Source organism: Oryza glaberrima, chromosome 4, assembly GCF_000147395.1.
Source record: "Oryza glaberrima chromosome 4, OglaRS2, whole genome shotgun sequence".
NCBI classification, from domain to species: domain Eukaryota; kingdom Viridiplantae; phylum Streptophyta; class Magnoliopsida; order Poales; family Poaceae; genus Oryza; species Oryza glaberrima.
The window spans coordinates 3,943,395-3,966,012 of record NC_068329.1 but is presented as its reverse complement, the minus strand read 5'-3'; the positions used below and the strand labels follow the sequence as shown (position 1 = coordinate 3,966,012).

The 22,618-nt window shown below is 39.5% G+C and overlaps 1 protein-coding gene across 1 annotated transcript; it reads left to right on the top strand.

The window, feature by feature from the left end:
* The first annotated feature begins 20,179 nt into the window (after positions 1-20,179).
* Positions 20,180-22,328, top strand: LOC127769969 (9-beta-pimara-7,15-diene oxidase). The gene is made up of 2 exons (XM_052295629.1): positions 20,180-21,131; positions 21,467-22,328. Exons 1-2 carry the CDS (start codon positions 20,244-20,246, stop codon positions 22,094-22,096), a joined length of 1,518 nt encoding a protein of 505 aa, XP_052151589.1. The 5' UTR covers positions 20,180-20,243; the 3' UTR covers positions 22,097-22,328.
* The last annotated feature ends 290 nt before the right edge of the window (positions 22,329-22,618 follow it).

Sequence of the window (22,618 nt, the reverse complement as noted above, 5' to 3'; positions counted from 1 at the left end):
ACATTTATTATGATGCTAGCTTATCTGGGAGATGCAATGGTGTGGATATAATGATCGTTTATACGATGACTCTATGTCACGACGATAATATTAGAGTAGTATTTGGTAATTTAAGCGCGGTGTTTAGATTACTGGATATCATTATTTGGGGTTATATGCTGCGGAAGCAAGGCATGCCGTTGATGGTGATAGCGCAGTACGGGTATTCCTCCGCGTGTGTATATAGTTCTAAGTTAATTTCCTGGGGAGGATACTCCTCCGTATTTAGCCTCGGTTGGATGGTCATGTTCTTGACGGATTATCGTAAGGAACTCGGCAATCGGGGGTGGCTTCTCGAAGCACCAGGAGGGCATCAGAAAGAGGGTATTAGCTAAGTAATGATATAATTAGGATGTATGTATAATATGTATACTAGAAGTATAGGAATATGATCTTTCTATATTTTTTCCACTTAGCTTAGATAAATCATGAATGAGAGTATGAATACTTCTACTTAGTGTCACTCTACCCTTTGGATTTTATTAACCCCTTCTTAGACTATGGTTATTACAAGTAATATATAAATTATCAGTATGGTTCTCTATATTATAATCTTCCCGCAGGATTAAACAAATACGATACCCTTGGAATACTCTCAGGTGAAATGCTACAATGGTATATCCGTCGCTTACGGATGAACTCTGTAACCATAATATACCAGAAGTATTTATGTGTTATTGCTGGAAATTATATTTCTAGTAATGTCGTTAAGAAATACCAACAATATTACGTTAATTGGATTGAATGCACGGGGTTATGTGAGTAAATAAATAAAACCTATGATTATGTATTACATTGGCCTTTAAACATGGGGTTTTCTGAAATTCACACTTAGAGAAAAGTACTAAGCCGATGACATGTGGGGCAATGGAAGTATTGACCAATTGTTTGACTATTAAAAAGGCAAGGGACAAGTGTTGACCGGTCGTTTGACTATTAAAAGGCCTTGGGCCCACACATCAATGACACACAGTCTAAATATGATTTAAACAGGTTTTATTACCAGGAGTGGCCCTACTAACATATTAATAACTTCATTAACTTAATCTTCTTAATTAGTTTTAAATTTATCTTTTTCCAGGTGGGGCCCGCAGGTGAGCTTTCTCCTCTCTCTTCACCTTACTACTTCACCATCTCTGCTCTCTTGCTGCGTGCCTAGCTAGGGCTGGCGCACACGGCGTGTCAGTCAGGGGAAGCCCCGGGGAACCTCGACCAACTCTGGGCGGCGCCCACGGCGGGTGGGGGTGGGTGTGGAAGCGGTGGAGGTTGGGGGTGGCGGCGGCGGCGGCGGCAGCGGTCTTCGGGTGCAAGGCACACTAGCGAAGCCAAGGCCAGCGGCGAGGTCTAGGGGCTCTTAGGGGAACACCGAGTGCTGCCCTGTGGCCAACAGGGGCTAGGAGCGGCAACAAGGGTGTGTGCTCGTGGCGGCCATCGGCGTACAGTTTGTTGGAAGGCGAGTGCGCGCGCGGTTTGTCGTCACGGTCCGGCGACGACGACGGCTTGCGGTTCGTCCTGGCGCCGGCTCCTTGGTCTGCTCCGGCCTCCGGGGCGGCGTCGCGCGAGCACACCTGAGGTATTCGACGCAAGTCAGGGCACGGAGTGGAACAGCAGTGAGGGTGTTCGATGCGGGCATGGATGGAGACGGAGCGTGTGCGCGCGCGGATGGAGGAAAAGAGGGATGAGGATAGCCGGTCGAGACGAATTTGTACTTGTTGGCTTGGACGGGAAGCCGGGTCCTTGTCCTCGGTCCGCTCCGGCCGGGGCGGAAGCTAGAGATAGGGAGTGCGGGTGGCATCTACTCCGGCAAGTGGCGGCGATTGGATGGCGAGGAGGTAGGGTCGCGAACACTGCTGATACGAGTTCGTCTCCCCTCCGTTCCCGTGGCGCGCGCGCGCCCAGCCCATCCTCGGCCCGGAGAAGTAGTCCGACGGGACGAGCGACACGGGCCGGCGGTCTCGGCGCCCGCGGGGTTCATGGCGTGTGATCGATGCGTGGGACGTCGGCGTCCGTGCCACGTCCGTCCCGTCACGTCGCTTCCACTCGTCGAGTGGACCCGGCCGTGCGCCGTCCGTGTCGTACGGTGGAGGAGTGCGACCGCGGCGTACTGCGCGCGCGAGCGGACGCAGCGACGGCTCGGCTGTGTGGCTCGGCGGGTTGGGCGGACTTTGGCGGCGAGCATGCTGGCGACAAGCGGGGCTTGGACAACGGTGGGGTGAAGGGTAAATTGTGGCGGCTAGGTTCTACCGAAGTGAAGGCCGAAGGGGATCGAGCCCAAGGGCGACGGCTTGGCTTCGGATTGCAATGCTGGCTCCGCTATGTGGGCTGCCGGGTTGGGCCGGCCTGGTGGGCTAGGGTAAGATGGGAAGGGAACAAAGGAGTGTGGGAAACTTGAGGGACCAACTTTAGACTTTTCGTGAAAAAGCTTATAAGGGCATGTTTAGTAGAGCTCCAACTCGTAAATTTAGCTATATGAGTTGAGTCTGGAGTGGAGCTGTCTAAACCCAACTCCACCTCGGGACGGAGAAAGAGGGAGGAAGGAGGAAGACGATGATTGAGGAGTCAAGGAATGGGAGAAGACAGAGATTTGGTCTCCGCACGATGATGGGTAAGGTGGGAGGAGAGGGAGGAGGGCGGTGCTTGAAGTGGTGGTGGGGGGGGGGGGCGAGCGGATGAAGTGTAGCATGAGGAAGACAAAGCAATGGAGAGTCTAGTGATTTGCTTTATTATCTATCACGTGTTCTCGTAACGGCATGGGATGCCGTGGTGTAGATTTGCTCATGTGTATGTCAGACACATATGTAACGGATCTATAATAGAGTCAACACATACGTGAATGCATTTTCCAGTGCCACGTAACATATGCCCGTGACATACATGTATTACACTACTAAAGATGCTTGGCGGCCTGACATAGCCTGATATAAAGTGGACCTGGAATAAAGATCATCTTTAGCCCCGGTTAAGAACTGCAATGGGGACATTATGATCTTTAGTCCCGGTTTTCTTTATATCAGGCTATGTCAGGCCGCCGGGCATCTTTAGTTCTGGTTGGTGGTACCAATAACCGGGAATAAAGATCAATACCTTTTTGTACTCTCCTTCTTTCTCCACCAGCTCGAGCCATTGCTGCAAAGGGTTGGAGGAGGAAGGGAGGTGCTACCAAAATTTTTGGTGAAAGTGTTGTGGTGATAATATACAAATCGGAGTGATTTAAAAGGTTAGGAAGTCCATACTCAAGTGATGTATGCTTAGCATATTACTACCTCCGTCCTAAAATATAAGCATTTTTACTTCCAGATTCATAGCTAAAAGTTGTTATATTTTAGGACGGAGGGAGTACATTCATAGCTAAGTTTCTATACATTATTGTCTCTAACAGGGTTTATGGAAAAAGATGGGAGAGAAAAATGGTTTAGGGAAAATTAGGTTACTTTTTAAAATTATAAACATGTGGATAGAAAATGTTATAAAAGAGATGACAAAGGAAAAAAATATAGAAAATTAAGATAAAAGAATAGAAAACTAAGTTAATTGAAAAATCATTAAAATAATTAGAAATAAGTACAATACATTAAAAATATGTTTAGTACATTAAGAAAACTATTAAATATAATTCTAAACTTCTCTTCCTTCTCGCAGCTTCTGACGCCAAATGCAGTATATCTGTATTGGTGTATGGCTCATCAAAAGGCCAGGATGGTTAAAATCAGATCAGAAATGTTTATTGATCTAATGGTCCATATTTATACCTGCTGTGACCTCATGCATGATGAGCTTTACATGAGAGTTAGTGCCCTGTATAGTTGATAGGGATGGCAATGGGTCAAGTCGGACACGGGTAGAACAAAACCATACCTGACCAGACGCCCGACGTTGCCTGTCCGAACCCTGCCTACTAGGGTTAACGGGCAAAACTCCATGCCCGTACCCATACCCGACGGGTTCAATTGCAACTATATATGCATAGAAATATATGTATAGAAACGTGATATATGAAAGGAAGTATTAGACTAAAAAGATCATTTTTACATCCAGATGGACAGCCATGTTCATTCGCATTTTGGCCACCCTCCTATGGCATAAGGCCTATAAGAATTGTTGGTTTTTATTGGTCCATTCCACAACTGGTTTGTTTATCTTAGTGTGTGTTTGGATTGGGATGAGGTGGGATCGATAAGGGTCCGTTCCTAATTTTAGATGGGATGGTTCTAGATATCTGTTTAGCATGCAAGAGGGTGGATAGTCCTAGGCTCTCATCGGATGGCCTAATCAGTCAAAGAAAAAGCCAAATTTTAAATTTTCAAGCTTAATTTTGAGATTTAATTTGAGATATTTTTAACGTAGTTTCTTTTTCAACATTGGCTTTTAAGTCACTAAAAACACATTTATAAAAATTTTACCTACAAATTCATTTTTATTTTCTAATAAACCGTTTTGGCTTATTAGAAAATAAGCCAAATGATGGGGACCTTTCTTTAAAGATGGGGCGGTATGGTCTATATGTTAGTGAGAGAAGTGGATTGGATTAATTGATGATCAATTATTGATCCCTTGTTTTTTAATGCAAGGCTGATTTGGATTTTACAGAAATATTTCATTTTAAGGATGGTCCGGTTCCACATATAACTAAACCAAATACCCTCAAAAGTGGACTCGTCCTGTCATGTTCCTTCAGACCAAAGGACATCTCAAAACTACATTAACCATCCGTTACAGTGTTTATATGAACATACCGTGGTTTCTTTCCTGCTAAGAATACCCCCTCCCCCCACCCCTACTTTAGAATATTTGGACAATTACGTGGTAATCATCAATGTTATCCTCATCTATACTCCTATAAAAATATTTACTTTTAAAAAATGCTATACTGGTCCGTCTATACCCAACGCTCCATTGTTTTTCAGTATGTCTACTGGCCATTGGCCTGCATAAGAGAATCAGGATAGCTTTTTAAAATGCTACAGATAGACCTGTCCACGAGCCCCCACCTATGCCATGGACGACATCACTACGTAAACAAGGCAGAAGAACGTGTCCTAGCTAGTTTCAGCTGAAATATACTACTCCCTCCATATTTTTTAACAACGTTTTATCATTCGTTTTATTAAAAAGAAATTATATAATTATCATTTATTTTATTATGACTTAATTTATCATTCAATGTTTTTTAAGCATGACATAAATATTTTAATATTTAAATAAAAATTTTGAATAAGATGAATGGTCAAATGTTGTTAAAAAATCAACGGCGGCATACATTAAAATACGGAGAAAGTATAATTTAGTAGCATATTAATTAAGAAGCCAATCCAGAATAGAAAAATCAAACAAAATCGAGCTTTTTGCACATGTATATAACATCAGAAGTCCATATTTGTGCACGTATGTACTAGACTACAAACCGGACGTCAAAAAACATGGCTAGAAGAAATTGCACTGCACCGTACGTTCAACGGAGCACTGGCACACCATTCACAAAAGTCCATATATGTGTGTCATCATACTGATCATTTGTGGATATATAGCAATGACAAGAAAAATAATGACATGTTGGAGATGGCGAATTAACTATGGATAGAGACAGAAAGCGCCCAAGCATATATAGGTCATTGATAGGAATGCCAGGTTACCTGATACTCCCCCGTAATAACTATTTCACACTAGCTTCGATATGATTTAGTCAACATTATGTATTCGTTTGGTAAAAACCGGTCTAACAAATTAATTTTCAAATTAAAAGTAAGATGATTTTTCATTCGTTTTTTTCTTTTACTGAGCCGAGTCAAATGATGTGGTGTTCCTTTTTTCAATTTGAGCCAGAATCGCATGCTCTCTCTTGTGAATGGAACATATGCGCGGAGTACGTGCGCCTGACCCATGGATGGCATCATCAAGCAATGGAGAATGGGTTCATTTTGAAGTTTTTAAGTAGGCTAAGATCAAGATTATATCTAATGATTGAAAATATTAAAAAATCAATGGTTAGATTCTTTTTAGTAAAATTTCTGTTATTTTTTTTTATAATTTATCGGAGAGTCACATGTCGGTTTATGGGCGTTGGTATGAATACCACGTGGTGATTTAGGAGTGTTTATAGGATCTAAATTTAATATTTGTTTAATATGGTGCATAAAGATTTCCTGTGAAGCATTTATATTAGAAGTTTGAGACATGTATATGGATCTCGAATTATGTATTTAATTGTAAATAACACAATAATTAAAAAATTAAGAAAAAATGTAACTTGAGATTTATGATCATTTAGAAATCCGATTATTAGTTTTTGATACATTGAGTGTTAGCTTAAAAAATTCGTTGGAAGAGTGTTAATTGATTGAAAACTACAAGGCAAAATCAATTAATTCAAATATTGAATACATGTTTTTGTGATTTGTGTGATTGAATTGAATCAATCACAAATGAAGAGGAACAGTGGTTGTCGTACTTCTCAACTGCGCCAGGTCAGTATTTGGGTGGCCATCGTACTTCTCGCAGGAAAGGTTGGAAGGCTTTACATCCACCGCCAGGGGAGGGGGGGCGGCGGGCAGCAGGCTGTTGGCTATGTCGTCCATGGGATCCATCCCAAGAAGATGAGGAAGAGGATGAGGGATCGTCGTGATCAAGGTTATGACCCCTTGGACGATGATCTCCGCCTCCTCTTCACTTTGGGCGGCGTGATCGAGAGTTCTCCTGTAGTCAATTGTCATGGTTGCCGTGGCATCCGTTTGTTGTTTTCGCTTTGTCAACTTTGTTGATTGCAGCGATCATAGTTGCTTTCTTGATTATGGGGATTGTGGTCAACCCGACGATGCCCGTCATGACCATTATCGGACAATTGTCAGTGTCCGGTGTTATGCTGGTTTTGACGCTCTTGCCTTCTCCCATTCAACTGGTCACAGAGGTCTCGACCGCTGTGATGGGAAGGCCTTCTTGTGCTTCTCGACAATAGTGACGTGGTCGACAACATCATGTTCTGGCCTGTTGGTGGCTCCAGCCTCCTCGAGAGCTTTGTTATTCGGAGGAGGTCCTCTGAGGATGTGCAGCTCTACGGCGGCATTGAATGTAGTGTCAAGGTTTGCGATGGTAGATCTAATTCACTCCCACTAGGCGCCAGCATTTGCGTTGGTCACTGGGTCAAAGGGAACTTGTTATAGCAGTTTGTGGACGGTGGTCAGGTGCACGGTTGGTGGAAGGATTGGATCAACTGCCGCAGGGGTTTTGTCCTAGGAGTTAATCTCCACATATTCTATGTTGTGGCCATCTTCTTCACGGTCCTCAAACCTACCATTGATCATACTCACGTCACAGATGGAATTTGACCCCGAAGATTTGTGGTCATCCAAACCATGAAGAACAGACAGTTTGTGGGGATCAAGCCCAATGTACCCCACCACCCTTTCTGACTCAATAGATGAGTTGTCACCCACTTGTGGGTCATCGGATTGCTTTTGACGAGAATGGATTGGATAACACTTCGGCGAAGGAGTACTTGATGAGGATGGAGTCATAGATTAGGTGACCTTGAGGAAAATAATGCACCCCGTCAGAGGATGGTTCTACGTCTTGTGGACGGGACACCACACCTTGTAGGGAGAAGCACGTTGAATCTTGTGAAGATTGCAAAAGTTGAGTTCAGCCTTCAATTGTTGTATAATCCGGCATCCCTCAACAGCATTAGAGTTGGAATTTTGGATGGGGCACCATTGTTCGTTGATTTTTTCGTTGGACTTCTTTATCAGCGACTTACCCACGGGGCGAATTGGAAGGCTCGACATTTCTGGAGCCATGCTAGTGGACTCCCTTGTCGGCACCTCATTCTCAGCATAAACCGGAGGGGTGGCCATTGGGGTAGAAATAAATACATGGAGCGTAATGGTTTTGACCTGGACATAGGTGAACATCGGCTGGGTTGAATGCCCTAGGCTAGGATGGTCATAGAACCTAGCGTCGAAGAATCCTCTTGAACTCATCTCGTTGAAATCTCTTAGCTCCAAGCCATATATCTGGCGCACCATTATCGATGGGCTATACCCAACGGCTATATCTAAGGAGTATAAGGGTCATTGGTACTTGGACATACGCGAGATTGTATCAAAACGACAAGGAACAAGAATTTATACTGGTTTAGGCCTTAAAGATGAGTAATGACCCTACTCCAGTTTATATGTGCTAATGGGAAAAGTACTACACATGTTACAATGGGGTATCTGTAGGCTATTCTAGCCTTTTTGAATAGAATCCGCCGAGTACATCTCGATGAATACAATACAACGGCTAGGGTTTTGACTTCCTCTACATTGTCTCGCAATGTGCCTCTAGCTAGGGCCTGTTATTAGATCACTTCCCTTCATAAGGAGCTTCATATTTATAGCAGTAATCGCCTTCTTCTTCAAGTATAACTTGAAGATATTGAACACGGTACGAACAAAGAAAACCTCAACTTATTCGAATTGGATTCATACATCTATTATCCCTACGAAGATAGTTTCCTTCGAATTCATCTTATATCCTTATCTAAGTATATCTTCTCGTATAACATTAGGTATGCAGTATCTCCATATACCACAAACCCAAGCATAATGGGTATGTCTTATCCGTAACACTGACACAATGGACAAAGGATCACTAGAAAGGGTGATGGGAATTTGTACCCACTCCCTTACATCATGTTTTCATTACTCACATCTTTGAATTGGAAATGTGTCCCAAAGTTGCTGCTAGGATCGCCATGAACTTCTGCCCAACACTTAACTCTTAACACTATGCAGAAAAGCATGGTCCCAGAACTTCCAGCCTAGAACAGCCAGAGATTCTAACCCACACATAATTGAACCCCAACCTAGAGTGTTGTGCAACCGTGTCTCTTATCTATAATTGGACTTCGAGCACTTGGACAGGCGCAGACAATTTGTTGGTAACCGTTTTAGTAGTACGGTTTTCCAAGACTCGAAACCAAAAGATACAACAAAATTATTAATAAGCTTCAAGTCCTCTGACCGCCACTATTACGAAATAGGTTTTTGCAAATGATCAAAATGCATTTTCGCATGCGGATGGGCGGGCCGCTTGGAAGAAAAGGCCAGCACAAGGCGCTTAAGCCGACCGCACGCGAAAAGGAAAAATCGCGAAGAAAAATAAAAATTCCAAAAATCGGAAAATACCCCGCTATCGGCCCGCCGCCGTACTTGTCCTCCAGTCACCGCCGTCGTTGTCCTCATCCTCCAGTTGTCATCGTCCTCCAGCTGCCACCGCCATCGTCCTCATCCTCCTATCGCTGCCGCCGTCGATGCCATCCTCCTCTCATTGTCGCCACCCTCGTTGTAATCCTCCTCTCTTCTTGCCGGCGGATCCTGGTGGGGGAGGGTGGTGGCCGATAGATCGGGGTGGGGGAGGGCTGTCGCCAGCAGATAGGGGCGGGGGAGGGCGGTGGCTAGCGGGGGAGGGCGGGGGAGGGCAGTCGCTAGCAGATTGCGATGGGAATTGCCGCCGCCGACAGATCGTAGCTGGGGAAGGCCGCCGCTGCTGGATCTGGGCGAGGAAGGGCCACCGTCGTCGCCCACGCCTGCCCTCGCTGTGGCCCTCGCCTGCGGCTGCCGCCGGAGTCCGTGCCCACTGAGCTATGCGCGGTGGCACCGCCCGCTCCTGGCGCCTTCTCATTGGCCGTGCTGCCCGCTCCTGCTCGATGAGAGAGAGAGAGAGAGGAGAGGAATAGAAACAGAGGGAGTGGAGAAAATGAGAGTGAGGGGAGAGGTCAAGTGGAAAAAATTTAAAGTGTTGAGAGGGAAAAGAAAGAGGAGGAGAGAAAATATCTATGTAGAAGATGAGGGGCATTTTTGCATGCGGACCACTTAAGAGGTCCACATGCGAAAATCTATTTTGGCATGTGGCCACTTAATAGGACCGCACGGGAAAATAGGCTCATTTTTGCATACAGGCTCTTAAGTGGTGTGTTTACGAAAATATATTTTTGCATGCAGGTATCATAGGGTGTGTTTAGTTCGCGAAAAGAAAATTTTGGATGTCACATCGGATGTTTGACCGGATGTCGAAAGGGGTTTTCGGACACGAATGAAAAAACTAATTTCATGACTCACCTAGAAATTGCGAGATGAATCTCTTTTGAGCCTAATTAAGCTGCCATTAGCACATTTGGGTCACTGTAGCACTTATGACTAATTATGTACTAATTAGGCTTAAAAGATTTTTCTTGCGATGTCCATGTAAACTGTGCAATTAGTTTTTGTGTTTATTTATATTTAATGCTACATCCATGTGTAGAAAGATTCGATGTGACGTTTTTGGAAGAAAATTTGGGAACTAAACCAGGCCTTAATGAGCTGCATGTGAAAATAAGCGACTAGTTACGGCCCGCTTGCAATCTATAGCGCGCATTGCATTATGTTTATAGGGGTCTCCAGGAACACCTAAATACCTTATTTTTAAAACTAATTATCTGCACACATTTTAGATAAACTCATTAATCCTTAACCGTTTTGTTATTAATCCACCGAAATCGTCCGGTAGACGAAAACGCCTTGTAAATGCCGGTTTTATGCATAGCAACACCTATAAAACCGTTATGTTTGTGGTGTTTTCTATCAGTGTTTCGTCGCATATTCGGTCTTCAAAAATGAAGTATTTATCTTCCCCCTTTTCTTTTGCTGTCGTTGATAAACTGACTGAATTGAACTTATGCGCGATAGAATGATCAGTTCATTGACATTGACTTACTGGTTTCCGTTGAACACACTACAGGTTGCAGTTTTTGTCCAACCATGTGTTTTGACGTTTAATTTGAATTTGTTGTGGTGCGCATGCGTAGAGAACACACGGTCGCACAACTAGTCCAAGCTCACTTAATTCTTCGACTGAGTAGCATGTACAGTACAATACTTTGACTCACTTAGGCTGTGTTTAGATCTAAAGTTTATATCAAAACTTCAGTTTTTTTTCCATCACATCAACCTGTCATCCACACACAACTTTTCAGTCACATTATTTTCAATTTCAACCAAAATCCAAACTTTGGATCCAACTAAACACAGCCTTAATTTTCCGCACTCTTCCAAGCTGTCTTTCTGACATGACCGGATTTATGCAGCTGCTTACATCTTTCTTAAAATAAGTTCAGTTGTTACTGATCCCGGCCATATATATATATATATATATATATACCAATAAAAAACAAAAAACAAGAATACACATCGGTTGGATTTTCTCATCTCCAACAACTTGACACGACTTCAAGGTTCCGTTTGAATGTTGCAATTTTTTTCCTGGCATGTTTTTTGACGTCTGGTTTGTAGCGTTGAATAGTACGTTGAATAGTAGACCGTTCATAAAGATTCTGTCTTAATTCAGTGCGTAGAGAACACGTGTACAACTAGCTCGTATTATATGTAGGGATGAAAACGGAGCGGATAGTTTCTGTCCGCTCCGGATAAAAACGAATGCGGATACCTTTCGGATCGGATAGTTCGGATACGGATACGAATACGGATATTTTCTCTCGGATACGAATATAAATATGGTACCAGGGTTTCCGTCAGATACGGATAATAATAAGGATATCCGGTAAACAGTGTTATTCGGATATCCGCAGAAGCCACAAGACATACCCCATTTCTTTATAACTCTATGACCTTCAGTATACCTTTTTATATTTTAATAGTAGTTCATCTCTTAACACTAGTCCAGATTATTAATATTATTTAAAATTTTAAAAATATTTATAAATTATACTACATTTTATATAAAATGAGCTAATTATATATGTTGATATTTGTTTCTATTAGAAGTTGAATTGGTTTTCGTGTTCCGAGAAAAATTTGTTTCCGTATTCGTGTCCGATCATATTTGATTCTTATTTGTATTGGAGATAGTCCGTATTTGTTTCCGCATTCGAGCTATCCGTATTCGTTTCCGTATCCGGCCAAAAATATAAAAACGAATATGGTATGAGCATTATCCGTCCGTATCTGCTCCGTTTTCATCCCTAATTATATGTGCACAATTCTTCGACTCACGTTTGTGCGTTCTTGAGTCATTTTTTTTATTATAAAAAAGTTACTGTAAGTTTTTAAGTTGAAAGCATTCAATTTTAACTATAGTATAATTGCAATATAATTACACTAACTATATATGCTACAACTACATTATAATAACTACTCTTATGTAATTTGCATATAAGTATTAGAAAATACATATATAACTTTACATCCATAAGTAATTTAGAAGTTGTAGTATAGTTATTATATTATAGTTACATAATAATTTAGTAACAAGGCAGTAACTTTTAGTTTTTTTAAAAAAAAAGAACTTGTAACATTTTGTTTTTGTTTGATTTTTCTGGTCATAGTCGCTTATTATGCTGCTAAATAAATTCGGTTTCAGTTCAAACTAGGACACATATTCTTCAGCTTTTTAAGTAAACTAGGAAGGTAGCCTGACATTCACGCATGCATGTATGCATGTATTGTAAATTGCATTTGAAAAACTTATATTGTCGAAAAAATATCCAACTGCATCCTCCTATCTCGCCCAGCTGCGGGGCGGAATATTACGGATGACACCTGCCATGATTTAAAAGTGCTATTTCTCCATAATTTTTTTCATCGGTATTGCTTAGATAATCTTTTCGAAATAACTATTTGCTAGTTTTTTAAATATACAATATTTTATAGATCCTATAAATAATTATCTATGATCTCTTCCTTATATTAGATTTAGTTTGTTTGGAAAACGTGTCTAACAAATTAAGTCTAAATTGAAAATAAGGTGTTTTGTCTAGTTTAATTAAAAGTTTAGTGGGTTCTTTTCTAACAAATCCTACCTAACTATCATTGTTAATAAATATATTTTATTCATACCATCAAGTTAGTCATCCTTATAGTTGGTTCAGATTGACGCAAGTTGTTACATACTTATATGCAAATTAATAAAGATATATAATAGACCTTGCTTTCTTGTGATATGCGTGACCTATAATATCTTTTTAAAAAGAAAATACTGAGTCCAAAAATTTAAACTAGTAGTAACAAATATACCTTTTCAATAAACTATAAACCGCTAGCATAGTGTGGCTTATATATGCAATCATACGAGGAGAAACTCATAATGCTATGGTATATGATAGATGTAAGACTATTAACATCCAAGCATTTAAAAATTGTTATGAAAATGGAACATGCCATGGTTGTTGTAATTTTAGTGAAAAGTAAGAACCAGTTTTTTTACGAACTTGTCAGATTTTCTTCCCTATTGATATTTTATATTTCTTGTTTTCTTTTATACCAGTTTAAAATATAAGCGTTCTGGATATTTAGATTGTTGGTTTGATTATGAATACATCAATAGTTAGATTAGGAATCAGATGTGTAGCTTAAAAAATATTAATATTTTAATATTATTGAATATTTCTCACTATACAAAATAGTGAGGATAGATGGAGGGTGGAGAGCTTGAGCCAAGAGAGGGCATGACGGGTTCTGTGTTGTGTGCAGTGACAGGAGGTTGAAGTGGAGGCGCATTTTTTTTGTCTATTTTTTCTATGTGATTTAAGTGAACCGATCGGCCAATTTTTTTCAGAATATCCAATATCCTATTTTTTTCTAATTTTTAAGTCATAAAACATGGCGGCTTAAAAATAATGGATCCACCTTTTTAAGTGGAAACCGATGATTTGATATTATTTTTCTTACAATTTCTAAGGTTCTATTTTTAGTTAAGATGTAATATGTAACGACTTAAGTGCGATAGAGAGGATGTATAATAATTTAAAGTGATACAATAGTTATTGTCATTTTTTTATAATGTTCCCTTTTTTATTTGATTACCATGCAAACAATAGGTGTCTATATTCAAATGACGTATTTTTATATTTATAAAATGAAATATGGTAATATGGATCTTGAATTATTTATTTAATTATAAATAAAACAACCTTCAAATAAACTAAAAATCAGATATAACTTAAGAATTATAGTCATTTAGTTTTATAATTGTTGATCGTTTTTATATTAAGTTATTAATTAGTTAAAAATTAGAAGATGAAGAACATAAATAAGAGACTATTGGAAGAAATAGTCAAAGGGGAAAGAGTACGCGTGCATATATTATAATATTTACAATTACTTTATTAACTTAAAATATTATAAAATCAGTATTGATGGATTAAGATTCGTCTTTTTCCTGTAGTATATTCATAGTAGTATTAAAAATATGAACACTACAAATCTACTCCCTCATCCTAAAAAAACCCCAACCTAGACTGTGTTCGGCACCCCTTCTTCCCAACACCTATCACTCGTTTTCCACGCGCACGTTTTTCAAACTACTAAAGGTGTGTTTTTTGTAAAAAGTTTCTATATGAAAGTTGCTTAAAAAATCAAATTAATCTATTTTTGAAAAAAATTAGCTAATACTTAATTAATCACGCGCTAATGGACCGCTCCGTTTTCCTTGCGGAGGGAATGAGTTCCCATCCAGGAATTGCGAATACAGCCCTAGTGTGGGATGGGACATAATCTAGTATAACAAATTTGGTCATACTCCTGTCCGGATTCGTTGAAATAGATTATGCCCTATTCCATATTAGGATGGGTTTTTTTGGACGGAGGGAGTATTGTTGTTTTGACTTATTATAATGTCGTAATGGGGGAGTGATTCTTTCGAACAATACTTAGAGAGTTAGGTTCATTTTAATTTTATTATTATAGATCTATTTAATTATGAAGTTACATATATGATAATAAATTCTATATCATTATATTTTTAATAATTTTGTAATGATTTGAATGACATGAAAAAGTCATAGAATATAAGCCCAAAGTGACATACTTTTCTTTCAAAATTGAATTCTAGTGAAAATGAATCTTTAACTGCAAAATAATCTAAATACACAAACAAATCAAATATTAGTCGTATGATTTAGATGTCATAGTTGATTTTTTTTAAGTATAACTTTTGCTTTCTAAGTAATATATTCCGGGAACATTATTCATAGTAATGTACATTTTACTTTTATGATTTTATATATAATTTAATTATTATGAAGTTATGTGCGATGATAAAATATGTAATATTATTATAATTTAATATTTTTAATTGTCTAAATGGCATACAAAAGTCAGAAAATATAACCCAAAATGACATTTCTTTTCAAAGTCGAATTATAGTGAAATTTTGCCTTTAAATATCAGTTTAGTCATAAAAAAATAATCATATTAATGGATAAAAAAATAATTGTACAATTTAGATGTTATAGTTGCTTAATTGTTTAACAAAAAAAATTGCTTCTCTAACTAATAAAGCATGGAAATAGGAGAAGGAATTGGTGACAAAGAGGAAGAAGGAATTAAGGGAAGACGGGTGCGGATGTACATCAGTAACCGTATGTACGCATGTACCTACAGGCCTAGGTGGGCCCTGGTTTGGGAGGTGAATTTTTTAATATAAATATAATGGTGGTAAATAATGTGCCAACTAAATTTAATGAAAATCAATGACAAGATGTTTTGCCTTTTTTCTCATAATATTTAGGTTTTTTTTCTAATTTATTACAGTGCTACGTGGCGGCTTAGTAACGTTTGTAGGATGTCATATGGTAACTTAAGAGTATTTGTAAGAAATTTAATGGACTTTTCGTATATAACTAGGAAGGTGGCCCGCGTGCATGTATGGGCACTTATATTGTTAAAAGGTATGATCATTATTTGTTTAAAAATTTTGTTTTGTACATTGAGAGGAAACTATAGATCGGATAATATACTTTTATCATCATATAACTTAAGGGATCTATTTTGATTAAATATCTAAAAAATCATTCACCAACCTTTGAATAGAAGATGGATTAAGTTCATGCGAGTTTTGAATCATCTTTTGCATTGAGTAAATAATAAACTACCACAAGCTAATTATCCTACATATCATCTATATACATACCGTGCAGTATAGCTACAAGCAAATGGAAAGAGCAACTCGAATTTCTTGTGATTAAATGGTCTCATGAAGGCGTATAATGCAGTGACAACCAAATTAAATGTTGGATATTTTTTTCTTTGTAGAAGTTCAACAATTTCTTATTTTCTCCATAGTTTGAAGGATCTTAGCTTGCCTTGGTAGTGCAGAATATCAACAATATTTTTAATTAGATTTATTTATAGATTTGTATTACTTTCTATGAAACAATATTTGTTTGGAATAAGACCATAATTATATAAATTTAATTAGTATGCAGTACCTATAATGAAGTGTCTTATAGTAAGGAGTATTTCTGTCATGTAATCCGGTTATACCAAGAATACCATTTTGTTGTAAATTATGATCAATAAGTTCAATATGATTTACATCTTCGGAGTTAATCAAACTTCGCAAAACAAACCATGACTACTTAAAAAACATTGGTTCACCTAATTTGTTTTTTGCTACATATTCATATTCTCATTCTTACTTCTATCTTTGTCACTATTCATACTCAAAGAAAAACTCTTTGCACAAGAGCCACATCATGCCACCATTTAGGAACTTGGGAACCATGCAAATGAAAATCCAAAATACGGAATCAGGGAAAAAAAAGAGCCTTAAATTCGCTTATAACACTCTTGTCTTAGGAAGAAGTGTATTGATATTGGTTAATATTATGCTCACATTTATAATATAATAATTTCTTTCCCCTGCATGGAGAAATAGTAATTTCTTTGGGCTGTATGGATGAAATCTAAATACGACCTCATACAATACATTATAACCCGTATGCTCTTTGTTTCAGCTTAAACGGAGCCAAGTGTTAGAAAAACACAACCCACGATGGTTACTTCTTCTCTTTCTGCATCACACCTTTAATTTGGTTCCAAGTTACTAACAAAACTAATCGTTATCCATATTTTATTTGGTATGTGGCAAAGCGGTAGTGTTGCAGCTATCGTGATCACCTTAACTGCCTTAGATACGACACTTTATCGCTCGTGTGGAAGGTAGAGTTGTAGACGTGTGTTGTGTAGCAGGCTAGAGAAGGAACTTCGAAGGCTTTGTTTATTAATGAAAACATAGATCTGATAGTTTAAATAATGGGTCCATTGGTTTAAGTGTAAATGTAAATTAGTTATGTAGATCTTAAATTATTAATTTAATGGTTAAATAATATAATGGTATAATAGTGCAAACTTTACTTTAAAATGGTGCATTATTTGAAATAATAATTCAAAGTAATGAGTCCACCGGTTTAACAGGAAAACTGAAAATCATCTTATATTATTAGTTTAATGGGTAAAAATATAGTGGTGTAATTTTATTTCCAAACATTATAGAGCTAATTTAGTTACCTCTATTTACAAAGAGTTATACGATGTTATAATCTTTGTTTGTAAAATTATGATTATTTAAAACTTTTATATATCATCATAATTTAAAACTTTTATATATCACCGATGATAGTTGTATATATGGGAAAAAGGAAGGGGATGAAAGCGTGACTACCTATGCTGCCACAGGAGGAGATGTGGGACTAGTATTTAGATTGGTTTAAGATCAACAGATTCTAACGGTTTATAGTTCTGGACCCATCACTTTACGCAGCAATCAAGAGACAGATGTTTTGTTTTTTTTTTAGAGTTTATAGGATTTTCTCTAAAATTTTTTTAGAACACCATATGGCAGCTTAGCGAATATTTTCTTAGTATTTATAGGATTTTCTCTAATTTTTAATAGATAATATATATCTAAGACAGATGATGTAGGCGAGGAGATGGTGACCAAGTCGGTAGCATTTTTACAAGCCACTTCCTACAGTCCTACTACACAACTTGTGTTACACAATAAATACCCCACATCATTTGAATTCGACCGTCGAATCTGCTTTGAGATATATGTGCACAGTAAACTTATCATTTTCTCTCCCTCTCTTCTCCCCCGCACGCACGCTCACCTTTGTGAATTTGTGATTCTCTTGCACAAGCCAAGGGCGAGGAGACTGACCATCAAAGTATAGGAGTGTTGGGTACACAAGCGGATCTCACGCTGTCACGCCCGGGACGATGAACAACATATATATATACTGGACAGTGCTAGTGGCATCTGGGAATTGCCGGAGCCTGGGCTATGATAAAGGCCCCTCTGGATGGGAGGATTTTCAAATGAAAAATGACGAATTTGGATCCTTGGGACTTTTTCCTATGGAGGTTGTTTGGTTTGTAGGATTATATTTGGGCTTACAAAATTCGTTTGAAATTCATTCGTGTGGCCTAATTCCAAAGAATCTTAAACATATACCCTCCAACGTCATGTTATTTTTTAATGAGAATTACAAAGCAACACCTCCCTTTCTCTCTCTTCTCTTAAGCTGCGATCAGGAGGTGTACGGAAAACAGTGTTGTCCATTAACGCGTGATTAATTAAGTACTTTCTCCGTTTTACAATGTAAGTCTTTCTAGCATTGTCTACATTCATATAGATGTTAGTGAATCTAGACACACATATGTCTAGATTCGTTAACATTTATATGAATATGAGCAATGCTAGAAAGTTTTACATTATGAAACGGATGGAGTATTAGTAAAAAAAACTTAAAAATGAATTCTTATATGACTTTTAAAGTAACTTTCCTCTAAAAAAACTTTTGCAAAAGACACACCGTTTAGAAATTTGAAAAGCGTGTGCACGGAAAAAAAACATAGGTGAGTTGGGAAAGAAGGGGGAAAACACAGCCATACTCCATCTGAGTTCATAATCTCAAAATTCCTATACATTTCCTGTGAAATATCCAAAGACACGATTGGAGCAATTATACAAGCAATTCTATTTTGAGTAAATTTCATAAAGCTCACAATGATATGTATGGAGCAATTATACATGCAATTCTGTTCTGAGAAAATTGCACAAACTACAGGTATTTTAATCAAAAAATCACAAAACTACATATTTAAGATGTATATCACAAAACTACAGATTTAGCACTAAATTTATCACAAAACATTAACATATTTAAAGCCAAGTATAATAAACCATATATTTGATATTGAAGTTATCACAAAATTATAGATTTTAGAGTTTGAAATTCTAGCACAATTATTATGTTGGAGCTATTAACATTGTAGTTTTGTAACTATTAAGATTATAGTTTTGTAACTAAATTGTTTATAAACCAGTAGTTATATGATAATTTTGTTACTGAATGTGTACTTTTGTGATACCCCATTTTAAATGTTGAGTTTTGTGATAAACTCAACGTTAAATCTGTAGTTTTGTGATACACCGAGTTAAATATGTAGTTTTGTTATAGTATTTGTAGCTTTGTGAAATTTACTCATCTATTTTCTATAGGATTCAACATGCCACGAGATTTCAATATTGTGATTTATCTATTCATGTGTTTCAATATTGGCTTGGTCATTCCTAATATATAGCTCTGCCCAGCCATGTTCTTCTCTTGTAGCTGTACTGCCCAACCCTGTTATTCTCTTGGAGATATACTTGCATGGGACAGTCTGCAAAATGGTTTTATTTGATTTTCTAAAGAAAAAACTTCTATACATAAAATTTGTGAAAGAAACGTATGGTCAAGCAGTCTGAAAAGCTAGTAGCCAAAACAACTGACAATAGTGCTAGGATCTGACTTTTTTTAGTTCAGTTAGTGCAATTAATTCACCTGTGGCGACGAGGTGCACCGGTAGATCCAACGATCCTATGCGTCGTTGGCAGTTTGGCACTAAATCGACCCCCTCATTCCTCATTCCCCGTTGGTTAAGGGAATCTTCAGTAGAGCTTCAACTCAATGTAGTTTCAAAAGTTGGGTTTAAAGTGAAGCTGTGAAGCCGTCTACTAGTTCTAGTTCAACCTCTCTAACTTATTTTGTGAGAGTGTTATACCTAACTTCGCTCTTATTTTAGATGGAGTTGAAACTGTTTAGCTGACCTCTAGTTTTATCTTAGATCGATGAGTCGCTGCAACTGAGCATCGACCATCCCCAGTAGTCGTGATCACTAGCAGTTCCTCTGACCATATATCACGTTCTACGTCCAGGTCAAATCACATGCCTGGAAATTTGCGCTAACGACCGTATATGAACTTCGAATTTAATTAATCATGGCATTGGGCAAAAGCTTATAAAAGGCCCTTCAGTTCTTGCTGTTCTTCGTCAAGCTAAACTGCCAAGTAATTAAACCTAATCAATCATCAAGCCATATATACATCCTCTTATCTATCGATCGATGATGGAGATAAACTCAGAAGCCACCGTCACCCTCGTCTCCGTCGTCACCCTGCCCATTCTTCTCGCATTGCTGACCCGCAAGTCGTCGTCAAAGAAGAGACGGCCTCCGGGGCCATGGAACCTCCCCTTGGTCGGCGGCCTCCTCCACCTCCTCCGGTCGCAACCGCAGGTCGCACTCCGCGACCTCGCCCGCAAGTACGGCCCGGTGATGTTCCTGCGGACGGGGCAGGTGGACACCGTCGTGATCTCCTCGCCGGCGGCAGCGCAGGAGGTGCTCCGCGACAAGGACGTCACCTTCGCGTCGCGGCCGAGCCTCCTCGTCTCGGAGATCTTCTGCTACGGCAACCTCGACATCGGCTTCGCGCCCTACGGCGCGTACTGGCGGATGCTGCGCAAGCTCTGCACGGTGGAGCTCCTCAGCACCAAGATGGTGCGGCAGCTCGCGCCGATCAGGGACGGCGAGACGCTGGCCCTTGTCAGGAATATCGAGGCCGCCGCCGGGCATGGCGGCGGCAAGAGGCCGTTCACGCTCGCCACGCTGCTCATCTCGTGCACAAACACGTTCACCGCGAAGGCGGCGTTCGGGCAGGCGTGCGGCGGCGAGCTCCAGGAGCAGTTCTTGACGGCTCTGGACGAAGCGCTCAAGTTCAGCAGCGGGTTCTGCTTCGGCGACCTCTTCCCGTCGCTGCGGTTCATCGACGCCATGACCGGGCTGAGGGGCCGCCTGGAGCGACTGCGCTTGCAGCTGGACACCGTCTTCGACAAGATCGTCGCTCAGTGCGAGTCGAATCCGGGTGATTCCCTTGTCAACGTCCTGCTCAGGATCAAGGACCAGGGCGAGCTTGACTTCCCCTTTGGCTCAACACACGTCAAGGCAATTATACTGGTAATAATTTCATTTATTTACTGCTGAAAAAATATATACTCCCTCTATTCTAAAATATAAGCATATTTAGAATAGTGACAAGTCAAGCATTTATAACTTTGACAATTAATAGCAAAAAAATAAAAAATATCAATCGTGTTACAAGATTTATCATTAAACAAACTATTACAACACACAACTCTTTTTATTTAAAACATCTTACTTTTATAAAAATTGTTGGTCAAAGTAGTATCTCAAAGACCGTGTCAGCGTCTAAAAATACTTATATTTTGGGATGGAGGGAATATATGTTTCTTATTTTCTTCATTCTTGCTCATGTAGTTGGTTTCATTCAGGATATGTTCACGGGAGGGACAGAGACGACGTCATCTACCACCGAGTGGCTCATGTCGGAGCTGATGAGGAACCCAGAGGTGATGGCCAAGGTGCAGGCTGAGGTGCGAGGAGTATTCGACAACAAGAGCCCACAAGACCACGAGGGCCTCCTTGAAAACCTATCATACATGAAGTTGGTGATCAAGGAGACCCTGAGGCTGAATCCGGTGTTGCCGCTGCTACTCCCCCATTTCTGTCGGGAGACCTGTGAAATCGGAGGGTATGAGATCATGGAGGGCACCAGAGTGTTGATCAATTCGTGGGCGATGGCGAGGAGTCCCGAGTATTGGGACGATGCGGAGAAGTTCATACCAGAGAGGTTTGAGGATGGCACAGCGGACTTCAAAGGGTCCCGTTTTGAGTACTTGCCATTTGGGACTGGGAGAAGGAGGTGCCCTGGTGATATATTTGCAATGGCCACGCTGGAACTCATCGTGGCACGCCTTCTATACTACTTCGACTGGAGCCTCCCGGATGGGATGCAGCCAGGTGATATCGACATGGAGCTCGTCGTTGGTGCAACAGCGAGGAGAAAGAACCATCTTCAGCTAGTGGCATCACCATATAAGCCGATTGCCATGCAAAGTTGATGGATGTGTGTGACTGTGTGTCGGTGTACTTGCGGTTCACTTACGTACTTGCATACCTCTTAATAAGTTTTGTTTGTCCCAGGGAAATGGACAAACAAATTAATAATACTAGTTGATACCCCATGCTTTGCTGCGGGATGTGTGGATGAATATATGTTATACATGATATAAATGATAGATGTACAAGTTTAAATAATGTGAAAATTATATGGAGATAATGATTTGACTCTGATTGCACATTGAGTTCTAAAAATACAACAAAATTGTAAATGATATGTCATATTTGCATGCTCTAGATAATAATTGTTAGTGGGTGATGATGTGGCGCACTTGCATATGATTTAAAATACTCTAGATAATAATTGCTGCTGGGTGATGATGTGACACACTTGCATGTTTATATTTAGAAGTTAGCGGACATCAACTTTAATGTAAGATAGGATTTAGAAACAATAGCATGTACTTCTCAGTTCTCCCTCAAATTCAAAATATAAGAAGTATTTCATCCGTTAGGATCTGGTT

Excerpts from the sequence above, each read along its gene's own strand:
- LOC127769969 (XM_052295629.1), top strand. The coding sequence starts at position 20,244 with ATGATGGAGATAAACTCAGAAGCCACCGTCACCCTCGTCTCCGTCGTC. Across the intron at positions 21,132-21,466 it reads ACGTCAAGGCAATTATACTG|GATATGTTCACGGGAGGGAC; the intron begins GTAATAATTTCA and ends GGTTTCATTCAG.